This window comes from Nannospalax galili, unplaced genomic scaffold (assembly GCF_000622305.1).
Source record: "Nannospalax galili isolate Female #2095 unplaced genomic scaffold, S.galili_v1.0 scaffold100, whole genome shotgun sequence".
NCBI classification, from domain to species: domain Eukaryota; kingdom Metazoa; phylum Chordata; class Mammalia; order Rodentia; family Spalacidae; genus Nannospalax; species Nannospalax galili.
In genome coordinates this window covers 6,753,970-6,772,746 of record NW_008352891.1, presented here as the reverse complement: position 1 = coordinate 6,772,746, position 18,777 = coordinate 6,753,970, and the positions used below count along the sequence as shown (strand labels likewise).

Sequence of the window (18,777 nt, the reverse complement as noted above, 5' to 3'; positions counted from 1 at the left end):
AAACGACAGGAGAAAGCCTCACCAATAGAATGAATGAAATGGAAAACAGAATATCAAGACTGGAAGATAAAGTGGATGAACTAGACCACTCAAGCAAAGATTATGAAAAATTTAAGAAATCACAAGAATGGAATATGCAGGAATTGAGTGATACCATAAAAAGACCAAACTTACGAATTATAGGCATACAGGAAGGAGAAGAATCCCAAGATAATGGCATGGACCAGATCTTCAACAGAATCGTGGAAGAAAATTTCCCAAAATGAAAGAAAGATTTGCCCATACAAATACAAGAAACATATAGAACACCAAACAGACAGGACCAGAAAAGGAACTTTCCATGGCACATCAGAGTAAAAACACTAAGCATACAGAACAAAGAGACAATACTGAAAGCTGCAAAAGAGAAACAAGTCACGTATAAAGGAAAACCCATTAGGATTACAGCTGACTTTTCAGTGCAAACTATGAAAGCCAGAAGAGCCTGGACCAAACTATTCCCAGTTTTAAATGACCACAGATGCCAACCCAGATTACCATACCCAGCCAAAATGTCTATTATGAAAGGGGAAAGAAAAGCTGTAGTGAAATGCTTCTTCTAATCATGTAGTTATTAAAATTAAAAAATAATGATTAAAAACATAACAATAATAATTAGCAGATGTGAAAAACATTACCATTGAAATCTACCTGGTGACTTTATATCCATGCTCAGGTACCAAGGAACTCAGAAGTAACCGACTGTCACTACTAATAACTAGATCTACAGAGATTAGAAACGCATGTGCAAACATCTTAATGTCAATTGCATTGAAAATGAATTATGTACAAATATCTTAATGTCAATTGCATTGAAAATGAATTTTTCTGTATGAAACTGTATATTTTAATAATGAAATGGAGATCTCTTTTAAAGGCTAAAACCTCATTTAATTTGATTTCTTATAGGGTTTATACTGAGTATAATATCGTATAACTGTAATAATTCAACTGTAAACCTAAAAATTTATGGCCAATTTTGAAAGAGATACATCTTAGTTCTCGAAATTGTTATTGAATATGTCAATGCTGTTGTAATGAAATGCTTCTTCTAAGTATGTGGTTATTAAACAAATAATTTTTTTAAAAAGATGACAGTTTGGCATCTTCTGAGTCACCTATGGCCCTGCCTGGCCCCCTCTAGTTATCACTTGGTCTGTCAATGTCCTTAAGCCTTAGAACACCTCAGTGTACTTCAGAGTAGATTTACTACCATAAATTGCGATAGAAATTCGTAATTCTAAGTATTCCACTTAGCTAAATCTGGCCCAGATAGGTTGTTTGGGCTCAAAATGAGAAAACTTGAAAATTTAGCCCCCCCCCCCAAAAAAATAGTTTTCTTAATCATACTTTATCATTAAAGATCTAGATTTCAGGGCTGGAGAGAAGGCTCAGCAGTTAAGAGTACTTGCTGCTCTTGCAGAGGCCCTGGGTTCAGTTCCCAGCACCCACATGGCAACTCCCAACCATCTATAACTCCAGTTCCAGGGGATTCGATGCCCTCTTCTGACTGACAAGGGCATTGCACACATATGGTACCCCTACATGCATGAAAATACATATAAAAGTCTTTTTTTTTAATCCAGATTTTTCAGCTTCCCTTTGAAAAGTCAGCTTTGGCACTAAGTATTCCTTTGCAGCAATTATCAGCAAATGTGGGGAGCAGCTTCTCATGCCAGCTGTACACAGGGCTTTCCAGATGGTTCCACCACATACACCTCAGAAAACAGATGCACTGACATTCACATCCCTTGTCTGCTCTCCTCTGGGCATTTGATCTGGGAATGGATACTGGCATTAGCTACTTCATCTAGTCCCTTGCCCTAGTCAGCTACAGCAATATCTTACCACCAACATGACCCTCAGAGTTTGCTGTATTGCTTAGGCTTGGGTAATTTTCTATCACTAGTTTGTTTCTAGAACTTTACTACAGTCTTAACATTTAAATTGAAATTTTATATTAAGTTAGACGTATTCTATTTCATCAGTGCTGAGCACCCAGCAGACCAGTGGTTTTGAAACTAATGATTTTGGAAAAGGGAATCCCTCTTTCATCACTCGGTTTCAACAACCACTTGGGTATATTTGGGTATCTCTGGATGCACCGAAGTTATTCCAATAATTTAGTTTCAAAAAGAAAACTGAAATTGAATATGTTTGCATAAGGAGCTATTTATTTTAACACATGTAACTGAACAGCTTAACTAAAGCTATATACTATCTGTATCTCTAACCTTCCACAAAATAGCTAGCCTGGCATAGAAAGCCTCCACAAACTGAAAGTTTCTGCAGGATTATGGATTACATCTTTGTCCAATGCCTTAACAGGCTGGGTGAGTTGATCAGAACTTGTGGTAAGTCTGGTGGGGAGCTGGATAGCTATACCCTGGCTTGGTAGAGCTTTTCTCCCCCTACGAGAATACCAGCTGACCAGTTCACTGGAACTGGCCTGAGAATACCCGCCGGTACTTCACTTGCTGTTTGCCAGACATCAGGCTTGCCCTGGATTAGACAGGATGGTGAGAACATGTGGAGATGTGGAGAAGCTGGAGGAGACCCCAAAGGAGTCCTTTCAGAGGGCCTTACTTCATACCAGAACTGCAAGCGGCAGTCCTTTGTTCCTCAGAGGAAAAGACAACTCTGCACTCTGAAGGCTTCTTTTGTCTGACTTTGGATTGACATGTTGATTAAGCTTCTCTCCCCAACCAGCATAGCCCCCTAACTGAACACTGGCATATCTACAGTTGTTTTCGTTTCATTTTGAATAATAAGTCACCTTCCCCCAAAATTCTTCAGTGCTTTGTCCGTCTTTAGCTTCCTAGCAACCCATTAGAAGGAAATTAAAAAGTTAGCCAAAAAGGCTTCTCCCTAACAGAGATCTGTTGGGCTGTCCCTCAGAAAGTCTGGTCAGTTGGGGTTCTTCACTCTCCAGGCTACATATCAGCTCCAAAGGGCAGAGAGCAGATCCTGGTCAGGAAAGAGGGGCTGCCCCTGGAAAAGGCAGGGAAAGTACTGTACTGGTTAGAAATGCCCTGAACACAGTCAGAGAGACTCCAGCTTCTCTAAGGCACTGGAAGGACCCAGGGGATTCATCCTCTCCCTGGTCAGCAACTCCCAGGAGCTGAAGAGTTCTAAGTTTGACAATCATGGCATACACTTGTCTAATGGATGGCTAAAAAGGCTCTAGCAGACTCTGAAGAACCCAAAGGCTGGACTGCACTCATATACAAGATGTGGCCTCCCTGACCCCTTGGAGAAAAACCTCAGAGCTAGTAATACTAAAATCCCCATCCCCCGGCCTCTACTTGTTTATCTCTACAATGCTAACCCCCTTCCTGCAAGGCGAAAATCTAGTGTGTACCTCATTTCATAGACAACGAAAATGAAGCTTACAAAGATAAGCAGGTTGCCAAGTGCATATCAGATGCCCTTTGTCACACAAGTGCCACTTGCCCCAGACTCCACACCACAGAGGGGCCTCAGCAGAAGGTAGACAAGGGGCCTTTTTCTTAAGGAATTTAGTGTCATAAGAAATAAGCCAAAAACCTAAGTTAAATGCTATGGGTGCCACCAGAGCAGACTCAAGGGGGAGGGGAATGAGGCCACTGCTCAAAGGCCCTGGACAAGGGTAGCAAAGACCCCTGGGAAGGTCAGAAGGACCCCTGTACTCTATTTTCTAGAGTCAGAAGGAAACTTACCTTTGACCCCATGGGAGCCAGAGAAAAGGGGTCAGGAGCCCACAAGGAGCTCCCGTTTACTCAATCCTAAGCAAGGCAGACCTGAACCTGGGGGACCCAGGTAGAAATGGGGCATGCTAGTCAAAGCCCCAGAGCTGAGGAGAGGTGCAGGTGGGGCTACAGCTGTCTTCCCTCAGCTCTTCTCCTTGGAACCAGCCTCATTACAGGGGGCTGCATGGGATATGAAAGACAGCTCCTTGAAAAGGCTCCAAATCACCAGCCCACCTGGAAAACTCACAGTGTAGCTCAAGTTCCATATATAGTACAGTACATATATGGCACCTACACAGACATTACACATACAAGATACCTAAAAGTGACAGCCAGAGACTAGAAAGCAGAGGACACACCCAAAACAGTGTCCTCAGGAAGGCACAGGTTTTCACTGAATGCTGAAAAGATTTGCCAGACTTCAAAGTATGGAGGTGAGTTGGGGCAGAGAAAATGGCTTCACTGAGGCAGAGTTAAAAGACAGAAAACATGTTGAGGAAAGTTTACATAACTGAACACACGTGCACATCACACAACAGCAAGTGAGGACTGAATTCAGCTCACCACTTCCACACACAGCTCTAGAAAATGTTCCTGGTCCAGCTGGAGCGTTGGGTGCTGAGGGACAAGTACAGGAGCCCTCCTTCACAGGTTCTGGGCCTGCCCTTAGGCCAGTGCTTCTCAAAGCAGGCACTGAAAATGGATGAAGCAGGTCCTCTCCCCCAAGGCAGCCATAAGGCCAGTAGGCCTAAGCCTTACTTTCGGAAAGCATTTCAGATCCAGACTTACAACACTTTCTACAAATGAAGTTCTACATGCAGTCCCGAGATAACATGACAGGACTGGACAGAAATACGCAAATGATTCAACCAAAAACTGTCCCAATTCAGGGCCTAAAGTGCACTGTGAATCTTACCTCTCCATGCTCTTGTGATTATACTGCCAACCACACCACTAAACTGCATTGTATATAGGGAAATACATGTTATTTTATTAAATGTAAATATTTAAAAGTACATCACCACTTTTTGAAAGCCTTCTGTATATGAACCAAATACTTTACCTAAGCTATACCCCAAGACCCACATCATCTTTTGGTGATAGGAAAAAAGCCTAAAATATTTGACCCATCTCTGATGGGGGGGTGAAGAATTTGTCAAAATACGGATTTTCTAGCCCTCATATCAGAGATCTGGGTAGAACTGGGAATACATATTTTTATAACAGTCCCAAGTGATTTTGATTGGAGTCACACTAGAAAGCACTGTGGCAGACAACATGAAAGCTGTGAAGAGTATGAACAAGAAGTGACTGAGGAGTACCTCACTCCCCTGGTTTGTCAATGGATTTGTCTATTAGTGTCAGAGACAGGGGCTGATTACAAAGAGTGAGTAGCCCAATAGAAGGAAGAAAACAGCAAGAGTCAAAGTCTCTTTCCAAATGTATGAGAATGGGCACCAAGGAGCCTGGCCAGAGTTTTTCTTGCCGTCTTCAGAAATGGCAGTACCACAGCCATCATCCAGTACTCTACTGGGGCCCCAACTCCGTTCCTCCTGCCAAGCATCCCTGCTGCACAGACACCCTCCACTTGGAAGGCTGCCCCTTCCTTCCTTTTGCCCCTTGCAGACAGTGAAAATGGGAACTGCACTGTTCCTTGCTGATTTCCCAAGCCTGCCCACATCTAAGTACTTGTTTAAGTTTCCTTAGTTAACTAGTTCAATCTGTCTCCTTACCAGAACCCTGATGAATACACACAACAGTAGGCAGAATACAAATGTCAGAAGTTTGCCACATCTAAAATGCCCCTGGGATTCAAATAAGGGAACAGGCATATCAGATAGAATTCAGAAAGGGGTGTGAATGAAAATGCACCAGAGACTGGCTGGGAAGCATGGCTCAGGTTCTGATGAGCTATAAGAGGAACAGGTAGGCCACTGGTGTCTACAAATTAGCACCTCCTCAATCCCAAGTCTAACTTTCCACACATCAGTTTTTCCATACCCCAAATAGTGACTAAGGAGGCTTTCATCTTCATCTGTCTCGTTCTTAACATCGTTAAATGATTACTCTTCTGAGGGTTATATTTATGGCTTGTTTTGAAAGAAATCTTATAAAATTCAGTTTTGCCTGAATCCTACCTCTTAAACTAGACAGTAGGCAAAGGCTGTGTGTGCATTATTTTGAGTATTTCCCTGGAAAATCAGCCATGCTGGACCTAGTACACAGACTATGATTACAAGCACCTACAGAGGCAGGAACAACCTAAGGAACATTTTCAAGTCACAGAGATAAAGAACTCTCAAAGCAGTAAGGAGGCAGAAAAACCACTTTTAACTCCAAATTTGCTGCAAGGTTTTAATCCTACTTTAATCACTGTGTGGGCACAGAATGAAACCTAAGCTTCATATGTATTTTCCTTCCTAAAAAGGAAATCCCAGAGTCTAAAAATGCAATTTATACGAACCGATGTTAATTCTCAAAATGAACATATAAGTATTTCACAATTCCTAAAGGGGGGACTGTACATCAAACATCTACTGGGAGCCAGGTCTTTTACACATCTAGAAGTACATACTAGTTATTATCATCCTGATTTCACAGATGAAGAAACTGGGACTTAAAGGGGGAAAGAGTAATCTGCCCAAGAGCACATAGCAGACTGAGTATGGCTCCTACCCTAATCATGCAACTCCACACCTCAGCAGCCACCACCACACACCACCACATTCCTGTTAATGAAGTGAGTGGGCGGGATGCAGGGAAACCTACATTAACAGCATTTCCAAGACAAGTACTTTCTATTAAGTTTTAAACTGGCAGTTTCAACTCTCTGGTATTGAAACTTCCTCAAAATCATTAGTCTACCTTCTTCTAACTTTTTATTTATATTCCTCAAAGTTGGCCTAAAAAGAACTTGGGGGAACTTTGTTGGTTACTAAACACAAAATCATAGAATTTTAAAATAAGCCCAACACATGTTTTACACAGGAAGAGACACTTATGTAAAGTGATGTTTCTTAAATTGTTAACTGACAGGGTGATGCCTTCCTGACTGTAAGGAATCTTCCACAACATTGTGTCACTATTTCCAGGTTCTTGTGGTAGAGACTGATGCTCACTACAAGTGTCAAAGTAGGCAAAAGACAGATGAATTGTATCCTCAGATCAGAGCTAAACCTGAATCATTCAAACTGCAACCGCAACCCGCAGGGAAGACAACCTTGACCAGCCTGCTTTACTGCATTCACCTAGATGACATTTCTTTAAAAGGGTCTTCACTGAAGACTTAACCATCTTTGAAATGGGATTCAGCATAGTTCAGACCTGTCAGAGGACTTAAGAAACCAAAGTTTTAAAATAACTGCCCTAAAACTTTACTTTTTTGGTAGTCTACATGAAGGGGAAGGGGCTTAGAAAAAGTCAACAACCAGCCAAAAAGGGCAAAGATGCCATCAGCCTCACCACTTCTTTCTGTCACATACACACACTTTCCCTAGCCCAACCACAATCACCAGAGTATTAGAAGTTTCGGAAAGGTTTTTTTCTCACTTTCCCTGCCAAAGGGCTCAGAACTAAAACAGAGACATATGCCAAGTATTTGCCCCACATTAAAACTATAAACTAAAATTGATCTTTTATGTGAATGCTTATCATGTATGTGGGCACACACACATTTGAAGCTAAATCATGTTTGAATGCTTACTTCCAGGTGTTGTGAGAATTCAATTAAATAATGGAAGAGCTTCATAAATGCTCAAGTGTTGGGCATTACTATTCAGCTTTGGAAGCATAGTAACTTCAACACTTTCCCCCCCACCCACACTCTTCTCCACCCTCCAAAACTTTCAAAACGCCCTGAGTCTCTCCTCCTCCCCACCCTTGCCTTCTCCCTGTCCCAAGAGTCCGGTACAGTTTCCCTGATGACCCCAGTCCCAAAACAGGGCCTCATCTCTAACCAGTCTTCTGTCTAGTTTCTATGCTAAATATCACATGACCAGAGAAATTTACTCCAGTTTCACAGTAGTAATTACAGCATCATGGGAAATAAGGAGAAGGAGAAAGAGAGAGGGATGGAGAGAATGAAGGAGAAAAGAAAGGAGAGAAGGAAGGAGGGAGGGAGGGAAGGAGGGGGAGGGAGGGGGGAAGGAGGGAGGTTAAAAGAGGGGCCACTACCAGATAGCATCCTCATCTGATAATTCAGTCCAGGCAAACTAAATGCAATAGAATATGAAATACTGAAAAAAATATGTATAGGTTGATCTGGGACATTATTCTTTGTTTCATTACGTGCTACAGAGTCTTTAAAAACCCACCACATCAGCAACTAATAAGGAACACAAGCGGGTGATATCTGATCTCTCCCTGGTCTCCCAGAGCAGCTCCTTTCCTTTGGCACAGCACTCCATTACTGCAATTCCTCCCTCAAAACCCACCCTCCATACATTCCTTTACCTATTACCCATCTATGGAACATTATCCTACAAATAAAGTCACTAGGAAAGAAAGGCCTAGGAAGTAAAACGTCAGAGGACAGAAGCTTCTGATCTTAAAGCACCAGTAACCTCCTAGACACTAGATTTTACATTTTTTAATTTAAATTTAAGGGCTACAGAAAAACAACAGGGCTACCCTCAACGTCACTCTGGAATCCTGATTAGAGAGGAAACAATTCAGGAGCTCCTTTTCCTTCCCTGACGTCAACCTCACAGCACAAAACTCCTTCCTTTCTCTGCACTCTTACCAGCAAGGTGCATTATGTTCCACACAAAGTCAACTGCAGCAAAAAGTTAACTTTTATTACTTCCTCAAACAATTGCTTTATAATTTCTGAAAATTTCTAAACATAGTTAGTTGGTACACACCAAATTAACACAATAGCAAGTTAAAATTTTTCACTTCCTGATTTTTCTTTTCCTGCTGAATTGCATTATTTGAGGATGGCCAAGTCTGAGGCTTTCTTTTAACTTGGATTCAACTGTTCATGTTATAAATTTTTCTGTTTCGGCCCCATTTTAAAATGGATAAATGGCTAACTTTACAATGTGAGTTTTTAATTATTCCAAGAGCTTCAATAATTTTTTAATGAGTCAATTCATTAGTATTACACATAAATAATTATCATTATGAAAATTACAGCTTGTGTGGTATTAACCCAACATTCTTAAGACATGCTTAAAGCAGAGCAAACAACTGTATTATACAAATGGCTATATAAATTCAGGGCTATACAAACTTGAGAGGTCCTCAGAGGAAGATGGTCTACAATGCCAAACCAAGACCTTTGACTAATAAAGTAAAACTCGTATCACCTTCCTTTGACCCTCCTGCTTAGTTCAGCTCTATAAAGAACTTTCTCTGGTTGCTGAGATGTTTAAATGAACTTATAAATATTAGATCACTTTGTAAAAAAAATATTTTATTATTTTTGTTTTATGTGTATGAATATATTGCCTGCATGTATGTAAGTGCACCTGTATCCTGCAATACCCAAAGAGGTCAGAAGAGGGCATTGGATCCCTTGGAACTGGAGTTACAGACGGTTGTTAGCTGCAATGTGGGTGTTGGGAATGGAACCCCAGTCCTGCAAGAGCAGTCAGTACCCTTAACTGCTGAGCCATCTCTCCTGCCCCAACATTAGATCACTTTTAAAAGTTATGCCCCTTTAGAGAAATGTAGAAGTATTAGCATTTTATATATATATATATACATATTTCAAAATAGTAGCAGCATGGAGCTATGGCAGTGAGACTACAGAGTATCTCTGTCTCCCTAAAAGAAGGAAAAGGCAGAAGCCTCTCTCTCTTCTCATTAGCAAGAAAAATTTTCAACAGATCCTGGCCTGCATTTGCTGGTAGGCTGGCAACAATCTATTTAAGTCAGAGGCATTATACACCTAAAGGTCATCCACTGCAGCTCAGTTTAGAAAGAAAAAGAAAGTGAGCCTCCTCCATAAAACTGAGAAGACTCAAAATCCTAGGTTCTGATCAACTTATTAATAAGTAGTTTTGCGAATTACAGGAATAATTTCACTTGAGGCATTTAACAATCTATTAACATGATACACATCATAACTCTATTCAAGCTATATGGACGTGGGGTACTTTACTATTAACCTTTAAAGTACTGAGTGAAAGTAAGGAAGGAATTCACATTTGAACACTAGCAGAAGCGTTTAAGCCTCCTGACATATACTTCAGTGTATTTTATTTTAAACAGTGAAGCACAAAGCAGTGCGTACAATGTTGGCTCAGATGTCATCTCCAGCTTGCAATCTGGACACAGAAGAATTCTGTATTTTAAACGAAATCTTTGAAGGCACCAATAACAGCCAGTCAAGCTGAGGACAGTATCCATTGTAAAGTGCAAACACTTCCAGATCAGGAACACTTGAAATAATGTTGAGCAAAATTTCCAAAGTCAATTACCTACAGCCTGGGGCTAGACCAATTATCTAACCATACCCCACCAACAACTTTCCCAAACCTCACACAGGACAAAATACTTCCAAAGTTCCTTTGCTCAATAAAAATGGCGCTGCTTTTCCCATCCCAATACTGTTTATTTCTCAGTAATCCTGAGGCCTCTTAAACAATCAGATTCGACCGGCCTCATTTAAATGCCAGCCTTCCCTAGTGTCAAATGCTCCTCTGAGGGTAGGGTGGGGGGACAGGATAGCTGCTCCGAATCATAGCACTGCAACTTTCTCGCTAGAAACCCAGGGATCCTGAACTCACTTTGACTTCTCTTCATAACCTCTCCCTCCTTCTAAACTGTTGCCTCTCCGTCTGTCCGGCCACACTCCAATGCAAACTGTCTGTCGGCAAGTACTGGACCGCTTCAAGCCCCATCCATCCACGCCGTATCCCGGCCACTCCGTACACAGACCATCATCTTCAGTCTCCCAGAGCTCGCGGCCAGCGCGGACACCCCGCAGCCTTCCCCAGGTCCAGCCGCCCCGGGACTCCCAGGTCCGAGCGCCCGGTGTTGGGGGAGCGACAGCATGCACACGCGCACCTCTGTCCGCCAAGCCCTCCCTGACGGGCTGTTGTCGCGCCGCCTCCCGCGCCCACCCCCGCCCGGGGCGGCGATGGGGGGCTGGGTGGGCACCGAGGCAGGCAGCGGCGCGACGGGCGAGGGGACAATGCCAACCCCGCGCCCCCGCCCCGCCCGGCGCCGGGCACAGCAGCATGGGCCCCAGCCCCCACCCTGCTCCCGCCCGGGTGGTCAGCGGCCGGCAGGGGCGGCCTGGGCGCGACGCCCTGGACGCCGATACCTGGTCGATGGGCAGCTGCACGGCGTTGCTGAGGGGCTGCAGCAGGGTGGAGCCCGTGGTACTGGTGGTGGCCATGGCCCGGCCTCGGTGCTGCGCCCGCCCGCTCGCTCTGGCCCTTAGCTGCTCGCGCTGTGCCGAGCAACAGAGAGGATGGGGATGCAGCGGCGCGCCCGCCCCTCGGACGCCCGCGGTCGGAGCAGCAACGCGGAGAGGGCTGGGGCGGGGCCTTGGGCGGGGTGTGCGTAGTCCCGCCCATCCCCTAGCCCCGCCCACCGGCCCGCGCGGCCCCCTCCCGGCGCCCCGCCGCCCGATTTCCAGCAGCTTCCAGCGCCCCCTCCCCACCTCGCGCGCTCGCGTGCCAGACAGCCCCGAGATCCAATCGCGGCGCGGCGCCCCGACGGCCGCAGCCAATCAGAGGACGCCGACTGCACCGTGCCCTCCTCTGGGCTGAGGACGCGGGTGAGGGGCTCTGGTGCCTCCGGGGTGGTGTCGCCCGAGAGTTACCTAGAGGCGCGCTCGTCGGAGGGGCGTGTGAGGCCGTCTTTGCCTCCGCCTTTCCTCACTTCCTCTCTCAGGAATGGTGGGTGACGTCCCCATCTCTCACTGGCAGAGACGGTGGACAACAAAGGGGCTCAGCGTGGCGGCCAGACAAAGCGGAGACGTGAGGGATGCCGCCGAGCCAGCCCAGGGGAAGTTGGGAACAAAGCTGGGGGCGGGGAACGGGAGGGCGACGACTCAAGAGAAGTGACCTAGCTAAGAAGTCCCTTTGTGTCCGGTGCTGCTGTGGGAAAGCCCAAACTTGAGGAAATCCGAGTGGTCCGGCCTCACCCTCCCGCCCACCTGGGCCTGAGGCGAGGCGAGGCTGCGCCGGGACAACGCCCGCCCGCGTGCAACCAGCTGGGAGGGAAACAGGTCCTCCCTGGAGCGCTCCAGCTCGAGCCGGGCAGCCGACCCTGTTAAAGGGCCCGCCTCCTGCACGGGCTGCTGGTAAGCGCCTCTGCGCCCTTAGGTGTTCCTACCCCAGATGTAGATTCCGAGCTGCACACCTTCGATCCGGGAGCGGGGTTTGTGTCACCCCTGTATATGCAGTTGTCCCTAACAATGAAATCAAACCGGTTGAACATCTGGAAATTGCCAGCAGCATCGTCCAAGTATTTGAAATTTGGGGGTAGAAATAAGTAATGGTTACTGGGGTTTTAACCGTGTTGAGAACACTGCTTTTAAAGGAAGAATGACTTACTTAATCCCCACAATAGCCATGTGAGGTACTGTAACCGTCCTCAATCTAGCAAGGAAATTGAATTACAGAAAATTACATAACTTAACCAAAGCTAAATAACAATGAAAAAAAAAAAATGAAATCCAAGTAATCTAGCCCCAGATCTGACCTCTTAAAAACAAGGTCCATTCATTCCTACACTTAACACCCACTCCAGAATATCCATCAACTACTAGGTACACCATCTCCTCAAGGACCACTCCAGAGTCTTCAGGAGTAAGAGCACAGATAGAAACGTATGTGCTTCAGTGAATCTACCTGTGGACGTGGTTCTCTCTAGAAAGGGGGTATTTGAATGGGACAGGCCTTTCTTGCCTGACATTCTCGGGGTGGGCAACTTGGTCCTAGTTGGGTAGTTTCTTTGTCCACAGGCTAAAAGGAAACGTTTTAAAAAGGCATTTCATTTTTCTTGAGATATAGTTGTGACCATTAGAAGGCAAACCTATTCAATAAGCTGCTCATTATAATATCCCAAAAATCTGATTCTCTATTAGTATAACCAGGGACACTTTTTTTAGTCTTTTCTCCACTTTGGGTAACTAGAGGAAGTGTACAGGTGGCTGAACATAGAAACTGATGGGAAATTTTTAAATATCATTTAAAAGCTTAAAAAGTGGGTGTTGGAAACATATTGCAACCTAAAGTAGGCAGCATAAAGATACAGTCCTAGAGCTAGAACAAATAGTGTCTACCAAAAGGAGCTTCCTGAGGCTGAATTTTTATTTTAGAACAAGATTTCATAGTTTCTATCGGAGGTGACTCCCTAGGGTCCTAGGCCAGAGGCCCAACTCTGGGCTTTCCAACATGTCAAGTCCAGCCACTTGACCCATAGAAAGCAGAAAGAAGTAACAGGAAAGAAATTTAAGCAAAATGGCCACTTTGGCAAGATGGAAATAAAGCATTTCAACCCATCTTTAGGGTAGTGACATGCGCTTTAGACTTGAATAGAGGAAGAATTAGGACACAGGAAAGAGGTATGCATAATTAATCATACCTGTGGTCCAGCTGACCTGTTTTTCTATGTGACGTTAGAGAAATCCTTGCTTGAGGGGACTATGAGATTCCTATGGGAGATGGGGTGAACTGTCTACTAGGCACCTTGTTCCTGGAGTCCAGGATGACTACAGGTTTAGGACAATGACTGGAGACTTCTGTTACTTGGGGGGGTTCTGGAACAGGATATTGTAAAAGCTGACAGGATCATTTCTCGTTGTGCCTTCAGCCTTGAAGGGGTATAAGATAGGTATCACCAGTTTCTACATACTCCTTGTGTGGTTAATATGTTCCCAGTAGCATTAAGCAGGAGTCTGACCCAAAGTAAAGGAGCCAGATACAAAGTGGAGGTTAAGAGATGTTTTGTCTTGCTTTTGGTTTCCTTATGTGTATCCAAATGAGGAGTCTGCTTTTCAGCAAAAAGTTTCTAGGTACCTGTTATAACCTCATGAAATTATTTACTTTAATACCTAGAATGGGAAAGAATGGCCATCTGGGAAATTTCATTCGTGTCAGAATATAAGTAAAATATCATGGAGTAATAACTTAGAGTCAACAGGTCTAGGTTTTATACTGTCATCACCATTTATTAGCAAGTTTATTGAACCTTGCTGAGCCTCAGTTTCCTCATAGCTAAACTCTGTATGAAAAGCTCAGAACTGTGTTTGGTACATTGTGAAACTTGAGAATGATTGCATTAGTCAGGCTTCTTAAGAGAAATAGAACCAACAGGATACATAGATATAGAGAGAGATAAGTACAGGGAATGGGCTTGAGATGATGGCCTTGAACTCAGAGATCTGTCTGCCTCTGCTCTGCCTCTGCCTCTGCCTCTGCCTCCGCCTCCTAAATGCTGAGATTAAAGGAATGTGCCAGCACACCCTGCTTTCATCTTTATTTTTAAACCCATTGAGTCCAGTTTGTGCTGCCCATATGCTCTTGGGTATGTGGTCATCCACTAGAGTATGGTTGACCTACCAGGGCTCACTCTATTAAAGACTAACTCTTCCTCTTCCAGCAGCTACCGATTGACCATAGATACTCAGCTAGGGTGGGGCTTCATGCTCCCCTCCCCTTTCCAAGTTGGAATTTTGTCTGGCTTAAGCTTCAGAGGTCTTGAACAAGCTGTCACAACTTCTACAACTTCATATGTATAATTGCCTTGTGTCTGGAAAACTTTTGTTGTTAGTTATCTATCACCTCTGGCTCCTACACTCTTTCTCCCTCTTTTCTTCTGTAATCCCAGAGCCTTGTGGGGGGAGATACAGATGTTCCATTTAGAGCTGAGCACTCTACATTCTCTTATACTTTGAACCTTGACCAGCTGTGTTTTGGTTTTTTTGAGACAGGGCCTCACTCTGTAACCCAGGCTGGCCTATAACTCACTATGAAGCTCAGGTTGGCCTCACATTCACAGAAATCCTCCTGCTATAGCCTCCCAAGTGCTGGGGTTACAGGTGGAAGTTGCTGTCCCTATTATTTTGAGCATTTTAAAAAAATATTTTTAAAAGAGATTCAACTCATTCATATTAAAGTGAAAAATCCAAATAATTCTAAGAAGAAAACAGAAAATTTCCCTAAGATACAAAGATTTAAAGCAGGTATCTCCACAAGTCACTGAAAAACAATGCACATTTCAAAGAAAGGCTGACTAGAGAAATAATAAATTAGAGGTAGTTCTAAAACCCATGGAGCAACTGGAAAGCTATGCTATTTCCTGAATAGAAGAAAAATTTTTAGGTTTTTTTTTTTGGTCAAATAAACCTAGGTTAAATGTTGGGTTCATTGGAGACAGAGAAAGCCCCACAAATTTTAGGGAATTATGATTGTCGAGGAGGAGGAAACCACTGAAATCATTTAGGTTTTTTCAACATATAGGCAATGAAACTAAAGATGTTTGGTTCATTGTTAGACCTTATAAGTGGCAGAATCAGGAAAAAGGAAACCAGAACTTTCACTGAGTTTGACACCTCTTGTTCAGTCTCCCTTATGATTTTCTAATTGCAGCACATTAGGTCGGAACAGCCGACTTCCCCAGGATAGATTATAAGGGGTGCCAGCCAGTTAACTGGCCTCATTATTGCGCATGTAGTTCAATGCCCTTCATCTGGGAAGTGATTCCAGGATGTAAAGGGTATAAAATAGGCAAAATAATTGCCCAAGAGCTCTAATTTTAGGACACATACCACTTTTACACAACAAAAGCAGCTTGGCAGATTATTCATTTCTTCTGAATGGTTTATTCAAAGTTAAAAATAAGTTGAGATGGGAACATTTGATTGTAGCACTCTTTAATTATCATCGCCATTTTCAGAAGCAAGGGCAAGGGAGCCACACAAGAGCACTGCTACCCTGTCATCCTGTCACCCATGAACACTGCTCAGTACTTTTATGCCTTGATTGAAGTTAGTAACTCTTGCTAACAATGTGATTTCTGTATTAAAACATCATTAGTACTTGTTACTATTTCTCATACTAATATTTACAGTGTACCCCATGATGTTTTAATATATCCAAATGTAATATTTTCATAAGATAAAAATGGTTTCCATCTGTACAATTATATTAAATTTCTTTGATGGTTAATTTAATGGGTCAACTTGACTGGGTTAATGGAGGTCCAGATAGGCAGTAAAACAGTATCAATGGTTATGTCTAAAAGGATGTTTCTAGAAGAGATTAGCATTTGAATTGGCAGACTGTGTAAGGAAAATTGTCGCCAGTATGGGTTGGCATCATGTTGAAGAGAACTAAAAGGTAGAGGAAGGAAAATTGCTTAAGCTGGGACAGCCACCTCATCAGTTCCTTGACACTGGTTGGCTGGCTTTCAAATTCTATAGTTCAAGACTGAACTATAGCATTGGCTCCTCTGGCTCTCAGGTCTTTGGGCTTGGACTGGAATTACACTCCCAATTCTCCAGTTTTACTGATAGCATACTTAAGACTAGTAAATCATCATCTCAGCCAGGTGTGGTGGCACATTCCTTTAATCCAAGCACTCTGGAGGCAGAGGCAGGCAGATCGCTGTGAGATCCAGTCTAGCCTGGTCTACACAGCAAGTTCTAGGCCAGCTAGGGCTACAGGGAGACCCTGTCTCAAAAAGACCCCCCCCCAAAAAAAAAGAGGACCCAAAGTTGGATGGGGGGGGAATGGGGGGGGGGGGGGGAATGATGAATCCCAGGAGGACCCCCCCCCAAAAGAAAGATGACACAAAGTTGGATGGGCGGAGAATGGGGAGAGGGGGGTGAATGATGAATCCCAGGAGGTGATGAGAGATAACTATGATCAAAATACAATGTATGAAATCCTCAGTAAACACAAATAAAACCCCTTTTGTGCTTATTATAGGGTAAAATGTAATCTGTAACCCCTAATCTCTGGGTTTAGAAAAACAGCACAAATGTTTATGCTTTCACATGTTTACATAATGACACTTGAATCCAAATTATGAAACATTTTAGCCATAAACCATTATAACCACCCAGGTTGTATCATAATCACCATCTCACTGTTACCACCTGCAGCATTTATTAATCTGCTTGGGGAGTGCTCTGGGTAAGAATGTTTCATTTTCTGTTTTGCCTGCTATTTCAGCTTATTTCTATTTATCTGCAATCTTAAGAAGAGTTCCCCTCCTCAAATGTACTGACATATCACTGCTCTTCTAAGCAATGTGGCCTGTCTGCTAAGAGGAATTCCATTCACCCTCTCCCTGATGCTTGCTACCTCTGTCCTGGTCTGTGTCATAGCCCCAGAAGCCTATCACTTTGAGCAGATTTCCCTCTCTGTGAGGGAGCCTGTTAGCATATTTTCTTTTAGGTTTTCTCTGCTTCAACTCTTCTATTGCTGTCATTGGGTTTCAGTCTATAACTTACAACACCAACACCAGAGACCTAACCAGTGAAGAATTAGGAACAGGAATCATCTCTGCCCATAAAGTCTATGGTTACCACATCTAACCCAGTTTTCTTGCCAAAGGACTTGCTCTTCATGACAGGTGACTTTCAGTACACAAGGTGCCTGCTAAGGAATGTCCTTATAATCAGATAGGGCTAGGTTTCGATTTCATCAAATTACCTTTTAATTTATTTTCCATTTGAAAGCAGATCTTATTCCTTCCTGTTGGGATTTCTGTATGTAAATTCTGCTCTACACTTAAACACTGTATCACAAGGCAGTTGTTAAAACTACAAAATGCTACCCTTAAAGAGAAATCATGAAAGAAATGCCAAATGTCCCCAAGAAATTTAAACCAATGTTATTACTAAATTTATAGGTAAGAAGTTGCCACTTCCAAGGTAAGCATGTAGATCAGGTGGAAATAAATGCCAAAGGAGGGTCTTTTATTAGATTGTTCATTTGAAACATTGTCCCTAATTCTGGTGAGGCATTGAAGGATATGGTTACATAGGCCCTACTAGGTAAAGAAGTTGGGCCCTGGAACCAGTTTGCCTGAGTTAGAAGCCTACTGATTCCTTATTTGATTTTGTGCAAACTGATTTACCTCCTTGGATCTCAATGATCACTTCTCTGAAATGGGATTCAGTGATTTGTTGTGCTATTCAAATAGCTTAATTCATTTAAAACAGTTAATGATTGTCACAAGTTAAGCTTGAAAAATATTGGCCATCATCTCACCATTATCATTCTAGAAGCAGTACATGCTCACATCACTGCTGCCATATGCCAGCTAGAAATATAAATCAACAACATGTTGCTTTAGTCAGTTTATCCCTCTGAAATGAAGAGGGGGAAATGATGGTGATAACTTCAAGTACAAAGAAGTTATTGAATAGCAATAAAATCCTAGTCTGCCTCACATGAAAACACTAGCAGAATTTTACATTTGAAGAAATAAATAGGATGACAACTATGTTTTTTTCTTTTCCTTAAATGCTAGCATGTGCTATGGTAGTTTTGATTTTTTTTTTTTTTCTTTTTATTGAGTCACTCAGACGTCCAAGGAAGGTAACATGCCAACATTGCTTTACATTCTGGTGGGAACTGTGAATATATGGACCATTCTTCATCATAGTGACTAGCTTTGATTATTTTGTGTTTAGCTGTCAGTATCCTGAGTCTGTACAAACTACACAGTAGGAAAAGGCTTTTTAAAAAGACAAGCAAGGTATGGTGGTAACAAGTGTGAGTCCCAGCACTTTGGGGGCAAGGCAGGGGATTGCAGTAAATTTGAGGCCAGTCTGATCTACAAAATTAGAAACCAGCCCATCATAGTGACTAGCTTTGATTATTTTGTGTTTAGCTGTCAGTATCCTGAGTCTGTACAAACTACACAGTAGGAAAAGGCTTTTTAAAAAGACAAGCAAGGTATGGTGGTAACAAGTGTGAGTCCCAGCACTTTGGGGGCAAGGCAGGGGATTGCAGTAAATTTGAGGCCAGTCTGATCTACAAAATTAGAAACCAGCCAGGGCTACATAGAGACTCTGTCTATAAAATAAATAAAT

At 43.2% G+C, this 18,777-nt stretch overlaps 1 protein-coding gene and 1 long non-coding RNA gene across 4 annotated transcripts in view; one reads left to right on the top strand and one right to left on the bottom strand.

The window, feature by feature from the left end:
• Mboat2 (membrane bound O-acyltransferase domain containing 2) overlaps nucleotides 1-11,342 on the bottom strand; it is a 204,047-nt gene extending 192,705 nt beyond the window's left edge. The window contains exon 1 of one of the 3 annotated variants that reach the window (XM_029554572.1): nucleotides 11,041-11,342. In XM_029554572.1, coding sequence (XP_029410432.1) covers nucleotides 11,041-11,296 — 256 coding nt within the window. In that variant the 5' untranslated portion in view covers nucleotides 11,297-11,342. The remainder of the gene's footprint in view (nucleotides 1-11,040) is intronic. The other 2 variants (XM_008850141.3, XM_029554574.1) reach the window with 2 other exon arrangements.
• Nucleotides 11,343-11,357: 15 nt separating this feature from the next.
• Nucleotides 11,358-18,777, top strand: part of LOC115067158 — a 10,455-nt gene continuing 3,035 nt past the window's right edge. Inside the window, exons 1-2 of the long non-coding RNA XR_003846590.1 lie at nucleotides 11,358-11,499; nucleotides 11,651-12,027. This is a non-coding gene — a long non-coding RNA (uncharacterized LOC115067158). The remainder of the gene's footprint in view (nucleotides 11,500-11,650; nucleotides 12,028-18,777) is intronic.